At 40.4% G+C, this 11,166-nt stretch overlaps 1 protein-coding gene across 3 annotated transcripts in view; it reads left to right on the forward strand.

Moving 5' to 3' along the window:
• RBKS (ribokinase) overlaps nt 1–11,166 on the forward strand; it is a 74,404-nt gene that overhangs the window by 8,402 nt on the left and 54,836 nt on the right. For 2 of the 3 annotated variants that reach the window (XM_027113521.1, XM_027113523.1), the window contains exon 2: nt 8,539–8,671. In XM_027113521.1, the coding sequence (XP_026969322.1) occupies nt 8,539–8,671 (133 nt within the window). Of the gene's footprint in view, nt 1–8,277; nt 8,392–8,538; nt 8,672–11,166 lie in introns of those variants that run through there. The other variant, XM_027113522.1, reaches the window with a different exon arrangement.

Consider the following 11,166-nt stretch of genomic DNA (forward strand, 5'->3'; position numbering starts at 1 on the left):
TTTTTTTTTTTTTTTTTTTTGGTTGTGCTGGGTCTTAGTTGCAGCAGGCAGGCTCCTTAGTTGCGGCAGGTGGGCACCTTAGTTGCAGCTCACCAGCTCCTTAGTTGTGGCATGTGAACCCTTAGTTACGGCATGCATGTGGGATCTAGTTCCCTGACCAGGGATAGAACCTGGGCCCCCTACATTGGGAGCATGCAGTCTTAACCACTGTGCCACCAAGGAAGTCCCTGTATGATTTATTATGTATGTGGGATTCTGTCATCCCAACTAAGTGTCTTTTAAGGTGTAGAACATTCATTCAAAAATATTTACTTCTGACCATATTAGAATAACTAATGTAAGACTTACCTTCCCACCATAAACAACTAGAAAATGGGACAAAACATATGAAGCAACTGTTTCTGATATTGGACAACAGTAGTGTTATCCAAAAGAGAAAGGAAACAAACAAGGTAAGTCCTGGAGGCACATTACTGACCATCGCACAGAGAGGAGGAACTCAAGGGAAGCATGGCAGCATCAGTGAGTTGAGAAAACTGAGTTCATAACTTAGGAAGACTACGGTGGCTAGGATTTATGGGAACATATACTGGAAGAGAAGGAGCTAATCAGGGGAAGGTCCAGAAATCTGCAAAGGAGTCCCCTTGAGTCTGTTGCTAAATGCTAAATGGACATACATAGAAACTCCACAAAGCTGGGCAACTACTGGAGAGCTCTAAGCTGAACATGTCCCAGAAATTGTACAGGAATGGGAGGTGTTGAGTTCTGTCCAGCCAGAGACATTGTTGAACCCCTGGAGCATTCAGTGGAGATCCAAGAAGGATCACAATTTAGTTAGAAGGGGTAAACTTGCCCTAAAGTAAAGGTACTCTAAACTCACTGTAACAACTCTCAAAAACATTCCTCAAAGGATCAAACAGATCCACAAATTAACTGCCTGAAAAAGTTCAACCCTTTGGAAAAATACAATAGAATTAAGACACCCGATGTAACATTTGCAATGTTTCGCATTAAATCAAAAGTCATTAGACATGCAAAGAATCAAGAAAATGTTATCCATAACCGAGGAAAAAAAAAGTCAAAGCCAACACAGAAATGACAGGGATGATGGAATTCACAGAAAGGAATTTTAGAAGAGCCCTTGTAAATATGCTCAGTGATTTAAAGAAGAACTTGAACATGATGAGAAAAGTGGAAGACGTATAAAAGAACCAAATAGAGATTTAAGAAATGAAAGGTGCAGTATTTGAAATGAAAAATTCATTTGATGGGCTTATCAGCAGAGTAGACATTAGAGAAGAAAGGATCACTGTACTTGAAGACAGTGAATAGAGATTATCTAAATTGAAGCGTAGAGGAAAAAAATGACGGAGCAAAATGCACAGAGCCTCTGTGATATGAGACAAGCAGTCTATCGTGTGTAAATGGAATCTAAGAAGAAAAAAAGCATGGGAGAGGCACAAAAACTATTTGAAGAAACAATGGCTGAATTTTTTTCAAATGTTATGAAAAATATAAACACATAGATCTAAGAATTTCAATGAACCCCAAGTAGGATAAACATAATGTAAACCATAGCAAAGCACACTGTAATCAAATTCCTGCAAACCAATTAGAAACTCTTAAAAGCAACCAGAGGGAAAAATACACATTACATAAGGGGAGAAAAGACTGACTGCAGACTTCTTATTAGAAACAATGCAATCCAGAAAAAAATGAAATCTTTAAAGTACTGGAAAAATAAACTGTCAACATAAAATTCTGTATCTTTCAAATATGTTGGGGAAATAAAGACAGGAAAACAATAGCCAAGAGAATTTATTACTAGAAACTTGCACTACAAAAAATAAACCCTAGATCAGTCACTTATAAAAAATAGAAAAAAGAGGTGGGGTTAATAACACATCAATAGTGAGGAAGAAATGGAATACAATTAATCCAAAAGAAGCTAGGGCAAGAGGAAAGAAATAAGTGAGTGTTGTAACGTTGGGCAATGATATTGCTATGAAGAAAATTGGTGGGATGCGATGCTCCATGAATGTTTTCATGTTTGTGCATGATCATGACTTTCTGAGAACGATGGTTGGCACTTGGATTAAAGAATGTTTGAACAGCAAACAAACTGTACAAGTCAGAGATCTCTGGAGAGATTTAGAGACTTTTTCCTTGGATACATTTATTTACATTTGAGGGACTGTAAACCTAAAGACCTCCCCCTCCTTTCCCCTAAGCAGATTTGTTTACATTACAGAGCAAAAGTCAGCAGGTCATATTCTTCTCCCCTCCCTCCCTCCCTCTCTCTGCCCCACCCCACCCGAGAGGGGAGGAAGAGCAGCAGCTGTGTCAGCTGTCCTACATCAACTCCCAAAATTCATGATTTAAAGGTTTCTCTCATCATGTCACCCCACAGGGGACTGGGACATGGAGAACTAACACAATTAAGAGTAATCAAAAGGCTGGATCTGATCCAAAATCCTAGTGTTATTTGTCAGAATGAATGAATGAATACTTTACAAAAATTCAATTAGGAAGGGGGTATCTCACCTGTAAGGTGGTCTGGGAAGGCCTCTCCAAGGAGGTAACATTTGAACAGAGATGTGAATGAAAAGCCATGTAAGACCGCAACGTGGGAGAAAAGCATAACATGCTTGGCTTTACTGGCTCTCCCAATGCCTAGCACACTTTCTCACACATAAGCAAAATTTAAATAAATAAGGGTCAAGTATATGACACTCTGAAAGGCTGGCCACTTCTGACTAGAGTATTGTTTATCTATTCTATAAATTAAGAGTAGCTGCATCTTCAGACAAAATGACTTTTTAGCCACAGCCTTGTTAGCTAGGCAAAGATATGAGTTAGAAATCAAAATCAGTTAAGAACCAGCTAAAGCATAATTCATGTTTCATTTCCTTAAATAAATCATACGTGTATATATGCAAATTTAGGGTTAGGCACCGCAAAATGAAGTTTTAGCTGCAAGGCTAAGTTCTTTTTACAGAGGTAGAAATAGGTATCACTAGCTTGGTTTGGGAATTACCCCATGCTTGTAAATGTGACATACACAAATGCTGGGAAGAATAGATATGGTTGAAAAATACAGGCAGTAGGAATAATAAATGAGCATAATGAATGTCAACTGGGTGATCACTAATGGTACAATCCCCTGTTAACAGGAGTGTACAGTGTCAGAAGCTTACAGCCAGAAGAGGAAAGGATGGAATTCAAAAGCCAAAAAGCAGCATATTCCTTGACTTTTGGCTGGAGCCAGTATCAGTGTAACCTCTTTGGTCAAAACGCTTCTTATCCCTGTTTCACCAGGTCATTCCTTCCTTTTATATGAATCATCTCTGAGAATCTGTAACAGGCACATCATTGTCAAGAAGTTAAAAGCAATTGATAAGTTGTTCTGGTAACACCTGTCAGTGAAATAACTCAGAGTACAAAACCCAGGCATTTAAGGAGTTGACAAGTATTATTAAACCTGTTTTGCAAGAGAAGAAGCTGGTTCAAAGAGGGAAAAGCTGTCAAAGGTAATGCAGTCTGTAAGTGGCTCAGGCCTCCTTCCTCACACAACCAAACTCTAACTGCACGACCTCTCATGGCCCAGAAGACTGGGAGGCCACCTGAACATTTATCGGTGCTTCCTTCTGTCCAACTTTAAAATATCATGACATTTTAAAGTTACGAATTTGTTTTAAATTCAAATATATTTCTTATGACTGGTTTTCTCCTTCATTCAGAAATTTACACTATTTAAAAATTTTAAATGGTAGCAACAGTATATTTCTACCAGTACTGCTTCCCTTTTTTTTTTTTTTTCCTTTGAGCACTTAATTGGTCTGTCTTTGACACCCTACTAAGAGCTCATGTTTGAATTGGGAAGAATTATGATGATGCTTTCATACAGCGGATGGTGCTTTGTGCAGGTCCTTTCCTCAACCTGACCTTAATTTCATGATTTTAATAAAGAAAAAAAGATAGAAAAACCTAATTCAAAGTAAATTAGGATCTATAATTCAGAAATGCTTCTGCCCGTTTGTAACTAATGTTCCAGTTGCTCTCCACTTCACTTTCCACTCTTTAGTTCATTCACTTTTTAAAAAATAGTAAATCAGCAATAAACTGTCTTTCAACAGAAAGCAGGACAATAAGACAAAGGCTTGAGTGCACATCCTCTGTGCTGGACTGTAATCCAGGGAGCGAGAGTGAGGGCCAGGGAAAGTGAAGCCGGGAAGCAGAAGAGCTTATACCAAGATACTTGATGTGTTTAACAGGTTGCTCTGTCCTGCAGAACCGCCAGAAACAGAAACAGAAATCCTGGAGTGGGGAGAGGATGGCCCTGGGCAAGGCTCTATTAGGTTGCACCTGCAAGAAGCCAGCCAGAGGCAACTGGCGGCTAGAAAAAGATGCGGCGAGGCCAGATGAATCTGAAGTCATAACAAGTGGCTTCCCATAAAACACAAAGATATTCTTGTTGCATATAGTAGGTCCCCTACATACGAAACTTCAAGTTGTGAACCTTCCGAGATGCGAACGTGCGTTCCATCAACGTCAGGCATGAGTTAAATTGCAGCTTACCCTCCGTCTCCTATTGCTGATGATCCTACCATCTCCCACCTCCTCTCCCTCCTCCAGTCAGTAACTCTTCTTGCCTGTTCACTCAATGCCAGTCCCTGTATGCCAGCTGTTGTACTGTACTACCATACTTTTCAAGGTACTGTACTGTAAGATTAAAATGTTTTATTTTTTGTGTTTGCTCGTTTTTTATGTATTATTTGTATGAAAAGTATTGTAAACCTATTATTACAGTACAGTACTATATAGCCGATTGTGTTAGTTGGGTACCTAAGCTAACTTTGTTGGACTTAACGAACAAATTGGACTTACGAATGCGTTCTCGGAATGGAACTCGTTCGTAAGTAGGGGACTTACGGTACTTCCGTGCACTTTTGCCCCCCACTCCCATCCTTCTCATGGGTATCTGTCATTAACATTTCATTTCCTATGCATTTATGTATCATATGAGAACATGTATCTTTTTCCTTTTAAGAAACATGAATCAGGGCTTCCCTGGTGGTGCAGTGGTTGAGAGTCCGCCTGCCGATGCAGGGGACACGGGTTCGTGCCCCGGTCCAGGAAGATCCCACGTGCCGTGGAGCGGCTGGGCCCGTGAGCCATGGCCGCTGGGCCTGCGTGTCCGGAGCCTGTGCCCCACAACAGGAGAGGCCACAACAGTGAGAGGCCCGCGTACTGCAAAAAAAAAAGAAACATGAATCAGGTCATACTAATCTTATTCTATGACATATTTTTTTCACTCATGTGTTATTAGCATCACGGTTAGGTTTTATCTCATTGTCAGCAAGCTTATTTTGCCCTTAGGAGGTTCATTGGAAAACACTGATTTAACATTTGTTGAATTAATGTGTGAATGAAGGAATGATAGTATGAGTTCTAGTTATAGTTCTTGCTTATAGAAAGGAATGCTGCCAGTATTGGGAATGCAGTGGGCAAGGTCTTGTAAAACATGGAATTTTTATTGCCAGACAGTTGAACAGTCATCCCAGCCTCTTCTTCCTCATTCGTCAACACCTCCACATCTTCAATTCAGAGGAAAGAACGGATGCCATACAGGGGAGACATGGAAAAGAGATGTAGGGGTAGAAAAATAATCTTCCCTCTACCTTTCTAAGTTCTCCGCTGAGACCCCTGTAATGAAAAACAGATTAATAAGAGAAAAACAAACAAATTTATTAATGTATCCCTCAGGTATACACGGGAGATACCCAGGGAAAAAATGAATCCCCAAGGTGACTTAGAATTCGGGATTAAATAACATCTCAATAGGGAAGGGGAGGGGAGTGTAGGTCTCTTAGGGGAGAGTGAATGATTTTTAGGTCAGATGAATGGCCCCTTAGAAGAATAGATGGGAGTTGTGACAGTCTGTGACAGTGTCTGTCTAGGCGTGGTATTGACTTCTAGTCTCTCCTGTGACAAGAGTCCATCCTCTCTGGTTGACGGAACTCCCAGGAAGGGGATTTATGGCAGTTGAGTTCCTTTGGGAGGATCTGTCCGTAGGCAGATAAGGGGAGTTCAGAGAAAGCCTCTCCCTGCATTTGCTGTTTTTCACGTGCCTACAGTCAAGATAATCAATATACCAAAGCAGCATATTTTGCAGTAGCACGTCCTTCTCCAGTCATGTTTTGGAGTAGCATATTCTGCTACCCTTCAGAGATAACAGGAGACTCTTACAAAGGTTCATTCAGTCAGCAAATGGGGATAAGATGGTGCAGACATTGGTCCCTATCCTCATGCAGGGCAAGGCGACAACTGAGGGAGGAAGGAAATAAGAATAGGACGAAGATGTAGAAGGAAAAGAAAATAGTAGTGTTCCAAAGGAGTGAGGAATTTCAGTGATGGCTAAATTAGTACAGTGCTTGTGTTAATATAAGTTGTTTAGAAATGAGTTTAAATCCCAGCCATCTGCTCCCACATCAAACACACACACGCAGTACCCCTGATTTCACTCCTCCCCCACATACACGTACATCCCAGTAATAATCTGGTGATATATTTTTCATGCCACAGTTGATAATAAAAAATACACTTAATTCAAACCAGTGAGTTATGACCCAGATCTAAGTATAAATATAGTGGAAGTCATAAGTTTCTTTAGTGACAGTCTTACTAATTATTTTGGCCTGTTTTTAGCCACATTGGATATTTTTTCTTTTTAAGGTTGCTATGAATGTTGTTTGCAGCAGCATCAATAAGCCAAGAATTCATATAGTTACTCAATCACACAGATTACTCATCATTGCCTGTTCATAACAGAATCCTAAAATGTTTAAGATTTCTGATGCAAATCAAAATCTCATCATCACTTGTCATTGCTAAATTAAATGACAGGATAATAACATTACATTAAAACCATTTTTCTCTTGATTGAGTACCTTTTTCAGAAGTGAACCTTGTAGATGTATATTTTTTTCATCAGTACTATAAATGCATTTAGAATCCAAGATAAAAATAGAATTGAAAAGGGGAGGAGTAGAGTGGGATGTTTTCAAATTATTGATGAGTCTCTTTTGAATCTCAAATAACCATATTTGACAGGGCACTGCTAGGGAATGGAGTAGTTTTGGCCCAATTTATTGAGACTTTTAGAAATACATAAAGGAGGTTCATAGGTCAAACTTCGTTTTTATTGACACGATCATGTGTTCTTGGCATCAGTCATATGTCATTCCATTGCAGACAGGCTGTTTTCAGTTAGATCACAGCCTAGGTGGGAAATGAATGTAAATTTCTAATCTGCTAAAACAGAGTAGGTTCTCAGTTATTGTGAACTTCTCTCTTGGTCTTTCTTTCCTGTCTAAAGCTAATTAACCTTTGGGGCACAATTGCCATCTCTCCATTGGCTCCGTCTGGCCCTTGGCCCTCTTTGTGGCCAGTCAACCAGTCCTCATGCCACTTGAGCCGATCTTCTCCACTTGCCCCTATACCCAGAGCTCCTTTTCCATTTAAAGTCATCTGTTCTTCAAAGATTTTGTTTCCTCGCATCTTCCACCTTCAGTGTTATGAAAATCATATCCTGGAGCAAGTCTTTTACGCTTTTTGCCTCGTTTAATATTATCTTCATTAGACAGTAACGTCAGTAAAAATCCTTAGCACTTGGAGAAGTCAGTGAAGGTATAGACTGAAACAGGATTGGCTATGAGTTGACAATAATTGAATCTGGGTGATGGGTACATGGGGATAGGGGAAGTCAATATAACATTTCCTCTAGTTTTATATGTTTGGAATTTTCCATAGTAAAAATTTTAAACTAAACTTAGATCTTTAGAATGCTTTTATATATATATAAAATATATATATGTATGCTCTTTTTGAGTCAGTGCATGAAATGGGTGGTATACAGGATGGACTAGGACCAAAACCTAATCCTGCCATCTAAATACCCCACCCCCACCCCACCCCCAAGGAAACAAATAAGATTCTTTAGTGCCCGGCATTGCAACTTCCCTCTTCTCCTTAGGTCCTGAACAGGACTACCAGAATCCTGACACACTTCCTGCTTCTTGTAAATGACCAGATAAACCTGTACAGAAATGCACAATAACTTGGTCCCATTTATTAAGTCCCACCGTGAATAAAGTTCTTTGCTGGGCATTGGGAAGGGGGAATATGAAGTTACTTCCCTCCAAGAGTTCCCCAAGATGGAAAACAGAGGCACCCGTGAACAACCCTGATGCAGTACAGACTCTAAGAGCCGTCATGTGAAGTAGAGCTACAGCAGTATGACTGTGGGGCAGTGGGGGAGAGAAGAGCTTTGTCAAGCAGACACGTTCTTGACAGTGATGTGAACTACTGAATGTTATCTTCAAGGAAAAGGTAATCTTTCCTGCTTCTGCTTGCAGTTCTGGCTGCTAAGACTAGAGCTCCATCAGTAAACTTCCCTCTGTCTTCTGAAGAGCTTAAACTGATTGCAGTTTCCAATGTGCTTTTTTTTTTTCTCCTTCTCTTTTAAAATTATGATAGCCTTACTTCTCGTCTGCCAAAAACTGGTGAAACCATCCATGGTCATAAGTTTTTTATTGGCTTTGGAGGGAAAGGTGCCAACCAGTGTGTCCAAGCAGCTAGGCTTGGAGCAAAGACATCTATGGTGTGCAAGGTAAGTGTAAAGTATGGTGGAGAGGGTTCTAGAGGCGAGAACCCGGTTTAAGACATGAGCTCATTTTTTTTAACGATTTTAAAGTGAACAATTTAGTGGCATTTAGTACATTCACAGTGTTGTACAACCACCATTTCTATCTAGTTCCAGAACATTTCCATCATTCCAAAGTAAAAACTCCTTGCCCATTAAGCAGTTTCTCCCCATTCCCCCCTCCCCTCAGCCCCTGGCAACCACCAATCTGCCTTCTGTCTCTACGGGTTTATCTATTCTGGATATTTCCTATAAATGGAATTATATGATATGTGACATTTTGTGCCTGGCTTTTTTCACTTAGCATAATGTTTTCAAGGTTCATCTACCTTATAGCATGTATTAGTACTTTATTCCTTTTGTGGCTGAATAATATTCCATTGTATATACCACAATTTCTTTATCCATTTATGTGCTGATGGGCTGTTCCCACCTTTTGGCTGTTGTGAACAGTGCTACTATAAACAAGTACATGTACATGCATGTTTAAGTATCTGTATGAGTCTTTGAGAGGTTCGTGGTTTTTTTAATTTATTTATTTTTGGCTGTATTGGGTCTTCATCGCTGCACGCAGGCTTTCTCTAGTTGCAGCGAGCGGGGGCTACTCTTCGTTGCGGTGCACAGGCTCTAGGCACGCGGGCTTCAGTAGTTGTGGCTCGCGGGCTCTAGAGCACAGGCTCAGTAGTTGTGGTGCACGGGCTTAGTTGCTCCACGGCATGTGGGATATTCCCAGACTAGGGATCGAACCCGTGTCCCCTGCATCGGCAGGCAGATTCTTAACCACTGCGCCACCAGGGAAGCCCAGGTTTGTTGTTTTTAAAGATTTAAATAGGAGAGAGTAATCTTCCTTGTCCTTCATATTAGTTTCTACCTCACTGAATCCTCTGGGAAGTAGCAGTCCTCAAATAACTTAATGCTGCATTCCCTGAATTTAATGAGTTTATAACTGGAGTGTAAGAAGTGAGGGGAATTAGCCTACTCCAGTGGTTTTCTGTGGTCCAGCTTCTAAGCATAAATCATCCTGTTTTTAGCAGGTTTCACTCCAGTAACACAGCTCTTGGAAACCTGGTCTAATAACTGATGTTATTATAACTCATCTCTAAGCTATTTTCTTCTAATGCTGTATCTTGGATCAGAAAGGAATCTGGGGGACTTCCCTGGTGGTGCAGTGGTTAAGAATCCACCTGCCAATGCAGGAGACACAGGTTCCGTCCCTGGTCCGGGAAGATCCCACATGCCGTGGAGCAACAAAGCCCGTGCACCACAACTGCTGAGCCCACACACCATAGAGCCCATGAGCCGCAACTACTGAGCCCGCATGCCTTCTGTTCCTCTCACATCCACTCCCATGGTTTCATGATTCATTTCCCAAGTTCAGTTTCACAATTCAAATATTTCTATTTTGCATTTTGGGAAATGTTCGAGTAAGGAGGCTGGTTAAACAGAGGTGCTATTTGTTTTATTCTGGTCTGTGTATGATGGTTATGTGAGCACCTGTACAATTTTGAAAGTTCTTTATATCTACTGTGACTGATTTAGTCGTCTGTTGTTTAGCCCCACAGTGGAATTTAGCCTGGGTGTCTGTACAGAAAGGACATGGAAACATGGCTTCAGCTAAAACCTATACAAGGTTACTTTGCTTAGATACCCTGGGACCTTTAGACATGGATTTATTTAAGCTTAAACAGATTGCATCGTATTCTTAGACTTCTTAAAAAGAAAAAATATCTTTTATAATAAGAGTTATTGTTATCCATTAATCATAATATTTCATTCAATTATGAAGTATATTTTTATTTAGCAAATTAGCCAAACTGCCTTATAGTAGGTTTCTTAAAGATAACAAATTCCAAGTAGAAAACCAAAATCATGAAATTACTCAAGCTAAAAATGAACAGATGGAGCAAAAGAAAAACAGGTAGAAAATTTTCTTAGCAGCCTTAACTTACTACTGCCCTGCAACAAGCTCAGATTCAAGCTCTGATGGAGGAGCACTGGCACAGGCACAACATCTGATACTGAGCTAAGGGGAAATATTTGTCAGGACATTGTGATGAAGGCTATTAAGCAAGAATCCCTCAAGATGCGTACAGTGACACGTGTTAATGAAACACTTCAAGTAGTTAAGAGTTGTGTAGTCAGTACTCAACTGAGTCACGGGCCAAGGCCACAGTCCGAGGATCATGAGGAGCCCCACCCTCCCTATCCCACCCCTCTAGGTGGTCACAAAGCACCGAGCTCATCTCCCTGTGCTATGCGGCTGCTTCCCACTAGCTATCTGTTTTACATTTGGTAGTGTATATATGTCAATGCTACTCTCTCACTTCGTAAAGGACTTTTTAAATAGGACTCAGATCTCCATTGCTTTTTGTCCCCGTTTCAATACAATAAATTTTGTAAGCCTGGGCATAGATATGCTCCCAGTTGGCTATATTGTTCTTATGAAAGGAATAAGATACATG

This window comes from Aethalodelphis obliquidens, unplaced genomic scaffold (assembly GCF_003676395.1).
Source record: "Aethalodelphis obliquidens isolate GAN/ISIS:26980383/991018 unplaced genomic scaffold, ASM367639v1 scaffold12, whole genome shotgun sequence".
Classification (NCBI taxonomy): Eukaryota; Metazoa; Chordata; class Mammalia; order Artiodactyla; family Delphinidae; genus Aethalodelphis; species Aethalodelphis obliquidens.